General features: G+C 31.5%; 1 protein-coding gene across 1 annotated transcript in view; it reads right to left on the bottom strand.

The window, feature by feature from the left end:
* LOC308640469 (zinc finger protein 519-like) overlaps positions 1-16,984 on the bottom strand; it is a 43,757-nt gene that overhangs the window by 13,361 nt on the left and 13,412 nt on the right. The window contains exon 2 of the mRNA XM_081312364.1: positions 4,725-4,851. Within this exon, the coding sequence (XP_081168490.1) occupies positions 4,725-4,851 (127 nt within the window). The remainder of the gene's footprint in view (positions 1-4,724; positions 4,852-16,984) is intronic.

Below are 16,984 nucleotides of genomic sequence, written 5' to 3'. Positions count from 1 at the left end.
ACAGGTACTGCTGGAAGATGTGGTACATGACTGTAATCCCAGTATCTGAAGAGACTGATGCAGAAGCACCATGAGTTCAAAGACAGACTAAGCAATGGTGAGGCACTAAGCACCTCAGTGAGATCCTATGTACATTTATATAATTACAAAGTAATGATAAAATAAACATTGAAGGTAATAAAATAAAATAATCACCATAAAATCTATGAAATACAAATTAAGGCAGTTTTTTCATAGTAGAAAAATTTATAAAAAATCAACAAAATTTGAAATCTACAGAAGTTCTTTATCATCAGTAATTTAAATAGAAATAAACTAATATGAAAACAAAACTAATCAGAAAACAATGTGATTAAAAAGATTAAACCTAAAAATATATTAACTATGTCAGATGCAAATCTACAGAATGTTTTCTTAAGATATAAGGTCACAAAAGAATAAAAACAAAAAGATATAACAAATATTGCATTCAAAATTGCAAAGGTGATAATAATTATATAAATGAGAGACAAAGTAAATATCATATAAAGATAAATATGACTAATCACTGTAATACAACCATAGTCGAAATATTTGTAAATCCAATCATATTTTTATATATAGAAAGAAATCACAGAAAAAAAAATTGAATAGCATAAAAAGCAACACAGTAATAGTAGGATACATCAATCCCCAGTTGATGCAAATAAAAAAAAAATATATCATTGCATTAGTACTCAGGAAATGAAAAAACTTCAAAAAGCATTAAAAACTAATTAGGTTTACAGAGGCAATCTTCTTTATAGTGTATGGAATATTGTTCCAAAGAGATCAGGTTAAAAATACAAAACAAATGTTAAATATATTAAAATATTGAAGTTGCTTTGTAACATAAAATAAGTTGGAAAGCAAAAGTGAAAGTGATATTCAAAATTTATGAATATGAGTTTAAAGCCAAATTCAGCAATTAAGCAAGGCCCTAAGCAACTTAGGCACTGTCACAAAATAAAATATAAAAACAGCTGCCAGCTAGGCACAGTAATATACACCTGTAATTCAAGCAGCTTGGGAGACTGAAACAGCAGGATTGTAAGTTCAAAGCCAGCCTCATCAACAGCAAGGTGCTAAGCAAATCAAGGAGACCATGATTCTATGTAAAATTAAAAAAAAATGGGGCTTGATATGTAGCTCTGTGGACAAGTGCCCCTGAGGTCAATCCCCAGTACCCTTCCCCAAAAAGAGCTGTTCATGTGGCTCAGTGGTTAAGCACCTGTTCTAAAAAAAAGTGCCAGTAGCACTCCCCAAAATATAAGAAGACAATGTAATACCAAACAATGAATATTATTTTTGGGTAAACAAAATAATTTATTTGAACAATTCTTTAGACTATTCTTGGTACATCAATGACTACACATACTAAAACAAAATAAAAGTACTTCCTGATATAAAATAATAAAAGCTACAATATTCAATGGAATTAGGTTAAATGAGAAAGCCATGGGTAATAAAATTGAAAGTATATCAATTAGCCCTCAACTTGATGGTCAAATCAAAATATATTTACAGACCTATTCTCATTAAACAACATTCAAAAGAGACCAATGTGGCAAGCCAATCAAATATCATTTCAAATGACTACATGAAGGCATTTTGGAATGAAAAAGTTAGAAATCTTTTCAAAGATAATAAATTATATAATATCTACAATGATCAACATTCAGGAGAGTATGTTGAGTAAAATAGTAATTCACCCCCCCAAAACACAACAAATACCAGGTAATTCTACTTTGGAGAGATATCTAGTGTAGCCAAATATACAGACCAAAAGGAATGGCATTAGGGATGAAAAAGTAAGACAAAGGAGCACTTGTTTGAAGAAAAAAAAATGTGATACAAATTTTGTAGAAAAAAATTTTACAAAAAAATTTGAATGAACAGAACTGACCAGTAAATTTAAAATATATAAGACAATAAGTTCAGCAAAGATACACAGTTTTGACCACAATTACAAATTTGACAAATATATAAAAGATAAAAGAATTGTAAACATCTTTATGGTACCTTTCAAAAGCTAAAGTCTTACTCCTGGACAAAAGAACAGATGCATATATGGAGAGATGATAAATATGCCATTAATTCTAGCTATTTGGAAGGCTGAGACATGGAAATACAATTCCAACTTTAGCCACTTAGCAAGAATCTATTTTAAACTAGAAGTCAAAAGGGGGTGATGATGTAGCTCAATATTATAAGAACCTCTGAGTTCAATCTGCTGTATGTGTGTGTGTGTGTGTGTGTGTGTGTGTGTGTGTATGTATGTATGTGTATGTATGTGTGTGTGTGTGTGTGTGTGTGTACATATGTATATATAACAAAATTTAGATACATTACATGATTAAGCACAAAAGCAGAGTAAATATTCCAGGTACTATACACAATCATATATAAAACAGGGGTAATATTTATACATGTAAGTAAAAGAATACAAAACTTGATTGAAAATTGGCATATGGGTCACATGCAATTTAATTTTACCTAATGTTGTCCTAAAGTGACAAGTCATAATAATTTCTATTCAATTATTACATATAGATATAAAAACAAAAACAGTATCACTAATGTGAGAAAACATAATGAACACTGAAGTTCTCTAAAGAGTGAGACTCAAGAAAGACACAAGAATTAGAGAAATGTTACCTACAATAATATGAATAATTGTGTTACAATAGAAATCTTTCTTTTAATTTTTTTGTAGCTATAGATGGATAAAATGCATTTATTTTATTCATTTATTTTTAGGTAGTGCTAAAGATAAAACACAATGCCTCACATTTGTGAGGCAAGCCCTCTGCCACTAAACTACAGCCCCAGCCCTGAAAATTCTTCTTTAAACCACATTGATCAGCTATACTTACATAACCACTAGGAGCAGGTATTGTGAAATACTGCTATTCATTACATGGAAAAAAAAAAACTTCACAGAATATTCAATATAAGCATTCATATAAAGTTTTGATGAGAAAAATTTGAATGAATAAATATTTAAATTATATTAAAGAAACTCTCCTGTAATATTTATATCTTACAATGGTTTAACCTAGAGATATTTGGAAATGAACAGATTTTCTAGGGACCCCCCCCCAAATGCAAATAAACACCAGGTTATGCATATCCTCACAGTCATTGTGGAATAATTTGTAGGGATTCTGACTGTGGAAATATGCAGAGAAGCATTACTGTGGTGAGAAAACTCCCAAGGGTAACAGGACTTTGTTTCCCCGCCTTAGAATGTCCTGCAATTTTCCCTAAGAACTAGTCAAGTAATTAAATACATGTGCAATGTCAAGCTGCTATGGCAGTGTCCTGCTTGAAAAGGCTCTGCACTAGAATGTTATCACCCTCAAAAATAATCTCTGGCACACAACTCCTTGGAATAAAGAAACTCTGTTTTTAGACAAGCACAATGTTTCACTGAGCCTAAACCTGCCCACATAACAGTAAGTTTATACAATGGACTTTCTTGAGAGCTACACAAAACTCCTAACACTGCACATTGCAACTTAGTATATAACTGAGAAATAAGCTGCATAATGTTGCTAAGTTTGTAACCTGCCTAGTAATAAAATGAACAGTATGTACTAGTGATGCCAATGACCTAAATTAACCTGTTGCTATAAATAAAGCTTGGCAGTTTGGCCTCTCTGTCACAATGTCACATTTCCTGTCTCTTGTCTGTCTCTTCTTTTGATTTTCTTTTTTATTGAGAGAGAGAGAGAGAGAGAGAGAGAGAGAGAGGGAGGGAGAGAGGGAGGGAAAGAGAGAGAGAGAGAGAGAGAGAAAGAGAGAGAGAGAGAGAGAGAATTTTAATATTTTTTTTTTTTGGCAGACACAACATCTTTGTTGTATGTGCTGCTAAGGATTGAACCCAGGCTGCATGCATGCCAGGAAACAATGCTACCGCTTGAGCCACATCCCCAGCCCCTCTTCTTTTGATTTTTTTCACAATATTTTGTTAATTTAAACGTAAATGTAGGGAGATCACTGAAGAACAAGAAGGAGCTTAAATAATTGATATGCATGGTAAATAGAGAACATGAAATGCTCTTTAATGATTGCAACTGAAACAAACCTAGGCTTGAAAAAATATTTTCTGTTGGATTTTAGCTTATCAATTAACATTTAAAATGTGAATTCCTCTTTAATTTTGGACCTCTTATCTGTATTCTTTGCTTCATTGATTTCTACCCAATTTGATATGTCTACTGTCACTTTTCTCTTCAAATCCCAAGGTTATTTCATTGAAGATCAAATGGTGACCAAAGATTACATAGAGACATCAATATTTTTGATGGAATATGTTAAAGTTTGTTATTTTCTTGGAAACTAAAGAAGTCTTTTTTTATTGTTACCCACATTAGGAAAAAAAAAGAAAGAGAAAATATCATATAAGAGTCTACAAAATTATTTTCTTAAACATTTTTTTCTAGACAAAAACACTAAAATACTTTGAAACCATTTTCATTCTCTACATTGTGAGCACTACTTAGAAAAGATAAGTTAAACATAAAAAGAAAAAAAAAATCTTCAACATTTTCTTTTCTACATAAACAAATGCCCAATCTTTGTACTAAAAACAAGAAACAAACTTTTTAATGCAGAATAAAAGCTACCATAAGATACTCTATAAAGTTATAAAAATAAATATTGGTTTTGAATTAAAAGTTCTGAAAGAAATTTAGGCTCACCAATAAAGACTAGGTTTTTACAGATCTCTAACATCACATCTACATATAAAGTCTGCTGAGAAGGGTCCAGGAATTTCCATTCCTCTTCAGAAAATTCAATGACCACATCCCTTAATGTCAATGGTTCCTGAAATAAAAATGAAGAAATACATAACACATAAATCATATGATTAATGACATAGTATTTAATTTCATACAAATTTTAATGAGAGTTAAAAGAGGTGGCTTTCACAAATGGTAGTGATGTCAACCATTCAATAAGATACGTTTTTTGTGGTGCCTGGGATTGAGCCCAAGGCCTTTTGCATGAAAGGCAAGCACTCTACCAACTGAGCTATAGCCGCAGGCCCAATAATTCATTTTACGCAGTATAATTGGGGGCCAGGGATGTGGCTCAAGCAGTAGCACGCTCACCTGGCATGCGTGCGGCCCAGGTTCAATCCTCAGCACCACATACAAAGACGTTGTGTCCGCCAATAACTAAAAAATATTAAAATTCATTCTCTCTCTCTCTCTCTCTCTCTCTCTCTTTAAAAAAAAGCAGTAAAATTGGTGGATAATTTTGTTATAATGAAACCCAGGGAGCAGCACATGTAAAGCAAAACAATAAAGCAAAAAAAGTGAGAGAAAATCCAACAAAATTCTAGAGGATAAATAATAGTTGCAAATAGTTATTGAATATTCAAAAGAAGCACAACCAAACAAATCAATGATACTTGAGATATGCATAGCAAAATTGTAAGTAATAACTATACTCATATGACAGTAGTCACCTTAGTGTGTAGAAGACATAAAAGATCACTAAAGACACACCAAAACTTTCAACAATCTACATAATTATTTGAATGTTTATCTCCAAAGTTGTCTATCTTCTCATTATTTAAATATACCATAAATCTATACTGTATTTAAAAAATTACTTTTACAACAACTCACTTCTAAAAAGAATAAAATTTTTTAACTATCAAATTATTACAAAACACTTAGGTACTTGGGTCAACTTGAATCACATGGCACAAAGTTATAACAAAAAAATAATAAAAAAAGCAAATTAAGTGAATAGACTGTTAATCTCTCAGTTCATAAGGAAACTGACATATTAGGTTTAACATTCCCAGATTTGTAAAAACCACCCTCACTGTGAAACTGTATCCTCACTTGGCTCATTTCAAAGTAGAAAGTGAGAGAATACTAAGCAGTTAAGAAAAAAATTCTGAAAGGTTCTTGCACCCTAAATGCCTCTCTGACAGCTTGGAAATACTCCTTTTACCAGGGTCTCAATTATCACTAGTGAACAAACACATACATGAAGTTAGTTTAACATTCTGATCTGTGATGTCTTTCTTTTGAAACAGCATTATTATTATTTTTTTAATTTAGAGATTTAATCCAGGGGCACTCTACCCTTGAAATGCATTTCAAGACGTTTTGACTTTTTTATTGTGATAAATGGGCTTACAATGTTGCTTAGGTTCTCTGAATTACTGAGTCTTGAATCATATTTACTTTATTCCTACCTCATCTTTCCACATCACTATGATTACAGGTTTGTGCCACCTTTCCTGACTCTACAACCACTTTTGATACCAAATGTGCAAACTTGCACAACAACCAATATTTCAACAACTAGTAATCCAATAATTCATTTCTGATACCTTCTAGTACAGATCCCACAAGTTTGGTGTTCCTACTATCAAATATAACTGAAGTGCCAGTTTCAAGCCCCAGAATAGAACGATATTCATATTTATAATCAATTTCCTATAAATTAGGGGTCTCTACATTTACTCACTCAAGTTACTTATTCTGAAAAAAAAAAACACACTTATGTATACCAGATTGTTATAAATTATATAAATCTGGAAGTTGACAAATGAAACTTTTCATAGAATATTAAAAAAAATGTGAGAGGAAAATGGGACACTATATAGGCCATTTTAGGAAATAAGTGGTTGAAGATATTTCCTCCAATTTTTATGATCTGCTATACAAGAGACCCTTTCCCAATATGATTTAGAAGATCCTAACTATTTTAAATATGATGATTCAGATACTCATTCTGAATATTCCCATTTTTTTTTACATAAAATAATATTTAATTGAACACTTTTACATTCAGGGGTAAGAACAAAATATTTGTTAAAAAAACAGGTTAGTATTCTTTAGATAATTTCCTTTATATGAAACCCTTAGAATACTGAGCCATCTCATGGCAGCCCAAACCAACATACACACAATTTTCTTAAAACTCCTAAGTATTCATTGGCTTCAGGAAAAAGGATACTTCATTTGGAATTTAGATTTTTTTTTTTTTTTTTTGGTACAGGGGTATTCTACAACTAAGATATATTCTAGGCCTTTTTTTTTTTTTGAGACAGTCTCTCACTAAGTTGGTACACCAAGTTTCAGCTTTGATCTTTCTTCCTCAACCTCCAGGTTGTTATGATTACTGGCATGTCACAATATGCCCAGAAAAATATGAATGCTCTAACTTCCTTTGGTCCATTTTCATTTCACCTTATTTATTTGCTATTTCTTCTAAAAAGAAACCCTTGACAGCCTAAGATTTTGGATGCATCCATATCTTATATTTGATGAATTTGAAGTATTGCAAAGTAGATTTAGAAAAACAAAAGCTGCTTATTACCTATCTCTGAATTTTTTTCCAATCTGACATTCTAGAAATAGCTCCACAGCAATGAAAATTATAGCCACAGATACAACTAAGATCTTACTTAACCTTCAATGATGTTCTCTTTCAGGCTCAAAAAATTACCTTAGTTTGAATACAATTTTATTTGAAATTTGCCTCTATATTTTCTCTTTGGCAACTTTTCTTAATCTTTCAAATATTAGTGATAAATTACATTTTATAGGTAATAAAAATATTAGACTGTGAGACATGCTAAATCCACCATCCTATTTATTTAAATATTTAGTTACCACCCCAAACTTGAGGCATTACATTATGTCTTCCAATTAGCATATACTGAGTTTTTCCTTGAAGACGTGTGCACAAACACACTAGGATGTTTTTTTTTTTTTAATCCTTGCTACAGATTATTCTTATTTCAAATTCTGGCCTCTTATACTCAATCTTCCCTACATGAAAAAGAAAAAGGAGGACAAAAATCATATTTCCCTTTCTTTTCAGTTACAGAATCAACAGATCTGAGCAGTAATGTGTTTCTGGGGAGCTGAACCTAACATTTGGGGAAAATAATATTAATATTCCAATATCTGAACTATTTAGATGAAACATATAAAGGATATTCCTGTAATCTCTAGAGTATCTAGAGTATGCAGCTGGTCCAACAAGGTGTTCCATTCCCTGACCACAAGCTGCTGGTCCAGAATAGTAGCTCAAGAAAATAGACAAGAAAATGTACAAACAAAAGTATAAAAGGCAATAGAAATACACATTTTCTACTTTCTTAATGGATATTGAAAGCAACATATAAAACTGCATATTTAGAATATATGTCCGTAGTTCCTCAAAAACCCTAACCTGAAAAATAAAAACAAAAACAACAACAACAAAAAAACCCTCTTACTATGTGGTAAGCATTCCTAGTTCTGGCTAAAGTGTACAGTCACCTAAAGGGCTCCTTAATTTCCAAAAATAAAAATAAATAAATATTGCATTAAAACAATGTAATCTGTATCCCTGGAGAGAAACCCAGGTATGTGTGTCTTTGAAAGATATGAAATAAATTACCATGTGTAGTAAAAACAAAAAACTACTACTTTAAATTAACATCTTTTGATAAATGAGTTGCAAAGATATATAAGATATGTGCTCATGACTTTGGCCACCCAATTTCTCAGTATTTTTTTTTGTGTGCTTTTTTTAGCTATGAAATATACTTGTGATAATCAACTAACAAATAAAAAATATTATTTTTAAATCAAAGTTCTGGAGATTATTGTTGATAAATGTTTGGTGTTATTCCCTTATGTTTGAGGTGAGTGAGCACATTATGGCAGAAGCCCATGGCAAACAGAAGCACCAGGTGTCAACAATCCCTTTCAAGTACATGCTGTACAATGAACTAAACAATTCCAAATATGATTTATTTTTGCAAAGCTTCCACTAAATAAAACACCCTTGAAAATAAACCTTAAATATATGGACTATTATTGGGCAATTATTCAAACCAGAGTGCCTGTATTATATTATTGATATCTTTTGCATACACTGATCATTGATATTCATTTTGCCAATTCAAATCAGTTAAAAATTACTGGGAATACACCAGGCAAAGTTTTAAGTGCCTTGATTATGAACCACATCATTTTGTCAAATAATTTAATTGGAGAAAATTATTTGAAAAGTGTGTTAAGCCATGTGTTGTTCTGCATGCCAATAATCCTAGCAATAAATGTGCCTTATGCTTTTGGATTGCAAGTTCAATGACAGAATTCATGTAGTATGGTGTCATTTCAAAGAAAAAAAATATATTCACAAAGTGAATATTTTACCAGTGAATATATATATATCTACTGGTGTGTGTGTGTGTGTGTGTGTGTGTGTGTGTGTGTTTGGTGATACTTACTTTCATCCTCTGTACTGTGGGAAAAAGTGAATAAAAAAATAATGTTTACAAAATGGTTGCTGAATTAAATAAATAAAGTTACATCCAACTGTTAGAACATGGATAAATGCTTGAGAATGATAAAATATTAAAATAGAAAGAAAACCAATTTGAGATTCATACCAAATCATAAATTGTTACTAGTATTCGGGGAAACATAATTATTTCAGAAACATAACTTTTAAAATTTTCATTAAAGTATGATGCACATATAAAACCACATAAAGCATTTATGTAAAGATTCAGAAGTTATTCAAAAGTAAACACATTTTGTATCAGCCTTGCTCAGGACAGTCTAAATCAGTTTTTTCATCTACTATCCCAAAGAGCAAAAAGGTTCTTAATAATTAGCATGGGAATGTTTTATTATGTAAATGTAAAATGTATCTTAGAAAAGTAAATATTTCACCAGTTACCCAGATTTAATACCTGCGTATTATATGCCATTTTTATTTTTTCTATGCTTCTACCCATTTCACAACATAGGCCAGCCATCCTCCTTGTATATTTGTTTTTGGTGAGGTCATATGTAAAAATCTTTAATGTCATAGAAATACATTATACAGTTTTAACAAATTAGAATGTTAAAAACCTTCACTGCTTTTAAGCACAGAGTATTTACATCATTGCCCCCCCTGCAAAAAAATTTTTTTTTCTTTTACATGCAACTTTGTTTTCCCCAGAATGATGTTACTGTAATGTATTATAAAAACTATAATTTTATTTTGCCTGGCATAATGCAATATAATTTAAATACAGCTGTTGTAAGAGTCAGTAACCATGTGTGCATCAGTAAAGTGTTCCTTTATATTGATGACTGCTTTTGTATTTTATGGATGCACTACAAATTGTTCATTTCAACATTCAAGAACATTTGAGTTATTTCTTATTTTGGATCACTAGGATGAGTTTGTCCATCAATAATTTTAAACAAATAATTATTCCACTCAGCTTATTCTTTCCTAGTATTTCAATGACACTATATTTTATTTTTACTGGTTGCTAAGAAAATTATAATTTCCATCTTATAATTTCAATTTAATTAGAGCCAATATTATATGAGTTTACTAAATTCAAAATAAAAACCTTACCACAGACTGTTTATTTTCTTGTACCCTTTGTGCAAGTACTATAAATGTTTATGTACACATTATACATCCCAAAATACATTACATAGTTTTTGTACAAAACAACCACAGGTTATTATAAAACAAAGAGAAACAAGTGTCAATCTTAAGGTTGTTAATATATGTTAGCCATGGTGGTATACACCTATAATTCCAGTGACTTGGGTGGATGATGCAGGATGATCACAAGGACAAAGAGTGCCTCTGCTACTTTGCAAGGCTCTAAGTCACTCAGTAAAACACTGTCTCTAATAAAAATATAAAAAGGCCATGGGAGCACAGGATTTGTCTCAGTGCTTAAGTGTACCTAGGTTCAATCAATGGTACCAAAAAAAAAAAAAAGAGAGAGAGAGAGAGAGAAGATTTCTAATATATTACAAAATTTAGGCAGTGTGGTAAAACTTTGACAATAATACAGCACATACAGAATTTAATAGATAATACTGAGAAATTATAAAATGTTATTAGTGACATTTTGGCTGCAATATTAATAGGTATGTAGTTTTTGGTAAATTTTCTTTGCTATGTGCACGTATTTCTAAGTAGAGATTTTTAATATCACTATTTATAGGTTGAGATACCATCTAAACAACAGAATATAGTATTCTTTTATACTGATTCTTTTATGTTTTACAAGACACTTTGTCTCAGCTTTTTAAAGTTTTCAGGAAAGTGAATTCATAAACGGTTTCAAAGTCACTGAACACTACACAATAAGGAGTATAGAGATTCTTTAATACCCCTGGTAAAAACTCTAAGACACATTAGAGATGAAGAACAGTTCTATGTGACCTTTCTAAATTTAAGTATTCACTCTCAAATTTTTATGTACACAATGACAGCACACTTTAGATAACATTCAGCCAGAAATTCACCACATTAGTCAGAAGCCCAAGTGCATATGTTTTCCTGACTTTTCCATTTTGTCTAATTTTTTTTCTATTTTTACACACTTCATTTATGGTGACCTTGAAAATATCTACTTTTTTTAGCTCTGTTATAACTCATTTAGGGAAAAAACAAGATTAAGTAGCAAGAGACAAAAGTAAGCTACTTGGTATATACCTTACTTTTACCATATTAAAAACATTGGTTTGAATCTCAAAAATCTACAATTCAGAAACAAAACAAAAGAAACAAAATAAAAGACCACCAAAGAGACACAAATACATCCACTCAGTGAAAGAAGTGAAAGAAACATGAACCAGTAAATTTTCTGTTCTCAATTAAGTAGATGACAGAAGCAATAAAGAATTCCTCCAATTTTTAAAAATAAAAACATTTTCAGGAAGTTTGTGAGAATCAGCCCTACACTTTTGAAAACTGCAAAAATAAAATATATTAAAAAGTACTTTAGAACAAAATATTTTATAAAGAGTAAGTAATAAGAAGTTACATAAAAGATAGAGACACATCTGCAGTAAGCAGCAGGTAAGATATTAAATAAATAAATAAATGAAATACTGAAGATTTTGCCTTACCAAGCTCATTCTGTTTCTGAAAATATGCTAGGCAGCTTTCAATTAAACTTGCAAATATATATAAACAACCTGGACAACCAGTATTTATATTTGATACCTACCACTTTAGGAGGATTCAGTTTTGTTACATTGTCATTTAAACTTGCAAAAAAATCCCTAGATTCCTATTGCTACTAAAGAAAATAATCACAAATATAACAGCTTAAAATAATAAAAACTCATTGTTTTGTAGTTATGGATGTTTTTATTATCAGGATAGAGGATTAATAACAAATTTTAGCAAAGACACACTCCTTCAGAAACTCTGGAAGAAAATCATTCCAGCTTTTAATGACTATTGTATTTTTTCTGTGGTTACAAATGTTTCCCTTCTTCTAGTAGTGATACAGCCTTCAAAAGAATAAAGAGAGACTATATATACACACACACACAGGGAGCAAGAGAAAGTGGTGCTGTCATAACAAGTTACAACATTCAAGCCTCATAGAATCTGAGAACTATAGCAATGTAGATGTTAGATCCTCCATTGAGCTTATTTTTATTCTTGCACAGAGTATTTGACAGAATCACAAAAAATAAAATTGCATGCACAGTGGATGAAAGAAGAGAGGGGACACTGATCCAGGAGAATGTAGCAAGACAGGTTAATTATGCACAAAACTGACTATGACAGATTAAAATGTGACATCATACACTGTCTCCAGATGCAGAGCAGAGGACAGAGATGTGTACAGAGTGGAAATCTTATTTATTTTTTTCTTGAAACCCTGTAAACCCTCTCAATTACATGGAGCTTTGGATTAGTCCAACCAATACTCTATTTATACTTTCTGCCTGTCCTTGGTCATCCTCTTACAATGAATGTGCATGGTACTTATTTGAATACTGTGAAAAGAGAAACTATATCAGTGACATATATTACTAATTTTTAAGACCCTTTCCTGTTTATTTTCATGGATTTATGTATGTGATGGCCAATTTTTAATACTGTAGATGAGGAACACTCAGGTATCCAAGCTAAAATATAAAGTGAGAGAAAATACTTGCAAAGTACATATGTAGCAAAAAGTTGATATGACAGAATGGAAGTGGTTTATATTTGTGAGGAAAAGAAGGCATACCAAAAGAGTACGTTTCAGTCAAAATATTTCTAAATTCACTTAATTTAAAGAGGAAATATTAAACCATTATGTAAATTTACAAAAAGGAGTATAATTCATGACTATTGAGACAAGTTTACAAAAAAGCAAATTCATAATTGCATATCAATCAGGAAGGAGAACATGAAATAGAAAGACAAAAAAAATGACTGAAATTACAAGCCTTGTGGAAAATTGATTTGGTACTGCCTATATAGGTATACCTCAATGAGTCATCAGTTCTACTCTTGGACACCAAAATATTCTAAATTTTCCAAAAGGTTACTGCCACTGTTGTTTTCATCATGAAAATAGACTGCTCTGCCACCATCTTCCACTGTCCAGGTTCTCTACGTCAGGGCCCTTGTTACCAAGATTCCCATGAGCCCATGCCCATTCCCACAATAATGTCAGAGTAAAGCATTAGGAATGTGGCATCCTTGAGAATCAAGGATCTGAATGTGGACATAATAAAAGAAAAAGCAAATTGGAACAAGTAGAAGAAAAAATGGTGAAGGACTAAAAGAATAGATCTAAGGAGGATGAAGAAACTGCTAACTCTGTATTAGATGAGAAAAGAGGTTGATCCCATGGGGAAAAAGACAGGAAATATTGTGGCAGTAGGATACTTACCCCAGTGGCATCATATTTGGACATTCCTAAAAAACAGAATGCTGTAATCAAACAAGTATGTAACACACCTGACTTCCTGCTCTTCGAGATTTAACAGAAATGCCATTCTCATTTTCCTTCAAGACTTCGAATTTATCCCTCTCCAGGCAGTGCTCATCCAACTTAAATCTGCTAGTCCTCTACTTCTGAACCTGTTCTGTCTGAGCTCCCTCAGATTGTCTCCAGTAACTCATACCTAATCTTTTTTTTTTCTTTTTCTTCAAACCATCCTACCAATCCTTATACTCAGGTAACCTCTCATAACTGAACTCTTCATGCTCCATCCCTGACATTTTGAGCTACCCCTCTTTTATATGACTCCTGGATCACCCTCCTGTTTGCTCCACCAAAAAAGCTTCAGGTATAATTGGTGTAAGATTTTGTTTCCTACACAAAGAGATACATATTTACTCATTTCTTGTACAATTAATAAAATAAATAAATGGTACCACTTGTTTTTTGTTTGTTTGTTTAAAGAAAAATACTTTAAAATAACTAGTTGAAAGAAAATTTGAAGTTACCACTAGGGTGACTGGAGTGTATAGTGAAAGCAAGAGGACACAAAGCTGTTCTATGTAGCATCATTAATGTTCTACTTCTTAATAGAAATAGTAGTCACATAGTATGTTCCACTTGTAATAATTCATTGATTGGTAGAGTGTGATGCTGATCAAGTATTTGCTTTGTTAAATATAATCAAATTAATTTCATATAAGTTGGTGGGGAAGAGAATAAGGGAGACTAAAAAAAATAGGGTACTAGAAATTACACTATTAAATGATTAATTCAAAATAAAAGTAAGAATTCATTCACTAAATATCAGTCTCAATACTTTGAGAAAGGCAATTTTTATAGGTAGAGAGTATAGGGAAATTACTAACAAAGGAGTAATACTTTAACATATTAACAGTGAAAATAGCATAGAAAGTATCAGTAATTCCAAATGTTGCATTGAGAAAACAACTAAAATTTAAAAAGCTCTGGTAATTTTTATAAGTAAAATTTTTATATTATTTATATATTATATACTTGTAAAATGTATGGTATGTATAATGATGCCTCATTTAATTATGTGGATACATTATAGAAAATGCACCGTAAGGTGATTCTGTTATTTTACTAATGATGCAGGGTACTTACATAATTCTACATGGTATATACCACTACACACCTAGGTTATAATTTAGCCATTAGAGTACATAAAGTCCATCATCAATGAAAACATTGTGCTACATATGACTATTGAATTTAACATTATACCAATCAATATAGATATCATGATGAGGTGAGTTATTAGCCCTGTGGAACTAAAGACAGAATACTTCAGAAGACTCTGGCCATTTAGACAATGATATAACACAGAAGCAGAACGACCATAAAAAAGAAAAATAAAAAAGAAACTTCCCAAAAAAATCTGCTTAAACAATGGAGTATCTGCATAGCAAAAAAAAAATGCCATTGTATCATTTCCTGGTATTACTTAATAAATCATTCACTGGTAAAATATACCTTAATATAAAAGAAAAATATAAGATATGCCAAAGTTTTTACAAGAAAGAAATTTATACAGTGTACATAATGGTTGGTGATTGTAATACCAGCTACTTGGAAGAAAGAGAAAAAAATATTGCAAATTAAGATCAGCTTAAGCATCTTAGTGAAATGCTTACTCAAAATAAACTTTAGAAATGGCTGTGAATATGTCTGAGTAGTATGACACACCTTTTTTTAATCATGAAGAATAATAAAATAATAATAACATTAAGAGACAGAAATATGGTTGTTTATTTTCAAAGTTAAATGATACCTTTATTTATTTATTTATTTATTTTGAGAGAGAGAGAGAGAGAGAGAGAATTTTTTAAACATTTATTTTTCAGTTTTCAGAGGACAAAACATCTTTATTTTATTTTTTTTATGTGGTGCTGGGGATCAAACCAAGCACCCCGCAGATGCCAGGTGAGTGCGCTATGGCTTGAGCCACATCCCCAGCCCCTAAATGATACCTTTATAACAAAACAGGAAAATACTTAAATGCAAATCATATTTATAATATGATACCATTAAAGGGTACAAACTAAAGTAACAAATTGGGGAAAAAAACTAATTGACTCACATTTGACAAAATGTATGCCTCACATAAGAAAAAGGAGTAACAGAAGCTAGGACAAGAGGATCCCAAGCCTTAGCAATACATCCAAGCCCATAAGCAAATTAGAGACCCTGTCTAAAACTTAAAACATAAAATAAAAATATTAGGGGATGTTGCACAGTAGTTAAGAATCCCTGATTTTAAAACTGGGCACCAAAATAGTAAACAAAAATTAAAAGAATATCAAACACAGAGACTCCAAAATAAAGAAAGGAAGAGCTATGATTGGTGGCAGATTTTTATACTCCCAGCAGCTCAGGATACTCAGGAAGAGAATTGTGAGTCCAAACCGAGTCTCAGAAGTTTAGTAAGGGGGGCTGGGGATGTGGCTCAAGCGGTAGCAGGCTCGCCTGGCATGCATGCGGCCAGGGTTCGATCCTCAGCACCACGTAGAAACAAAGATGTTGTGTCCGCCGATAATTAAAAAAAAATAAAATAAATATTAAAATTCTCTCTCTCTTAAAAAAGAAAAAAAAAGAAGTTTAGTAAGGGCCTAAGCAATCAAATGAGACCATGTATCAGAGGAAAATATTTTTTAAAGTCTAGGATGTTGTTCAGGGGTTAAGTGCCTCTGAATTCAATCCTGGGTGCCAATAAAAGGAAGGGAAGAGACTTCAATAGCCACATTTTAAAAGGAAACACAGTGTCCAATAAATATAAAATAGCTCAATAGCTTTAGAAATTTGAAAATGGCAATTAAAATCATATCTGTGGCACAAAAATTAAATAGTATAAGTAAAAAAAAATGTAGCAAGTAAATTCTCAGGAACTAAAGAGAGAGTGAAAATTGTTATTTCTTTTAAGAAATGGCTATTGAAAATACATGTCTATTCCCCAGCAGAAGCATATGCTTATTAAAATTACTGCATATCTGAACCAAGATAACATATAAGGATATGGCCATATTGGTCCAAACAGCTGAAATTCAGGACATTGAGAAAAGGCAATGTACATTGAGAAAGATATAAAAAGAATAGGGTTAGAAAGGCAAAGGGAATACAGTGAGAAAAATGATTTTCAAAACCCATTTTCATCATAATATATCCAGTTTGACAAATATGGGAGTCATTACATAATTTTATGTAGGTGTTACA

The sequence above is a fragment of the Spermophilus citellus genome (genome assembly GCF_964194105.1).
Source record: "Spermophilus citellus genome assembly, contig: SCAFFOLD_449, whole genome shotgun sequence".
NCBI lineage: Eukaryota > Metazoa > Chordata > Mammalia > Rodentia > Sciuridae > Spermophilus > Spermophilus citellus.
The sequence above is the reverse complement of the archived record's forward strand: the minus strand, read 5'-3'. Positions and strand labels throughout refer to the sequence as shown.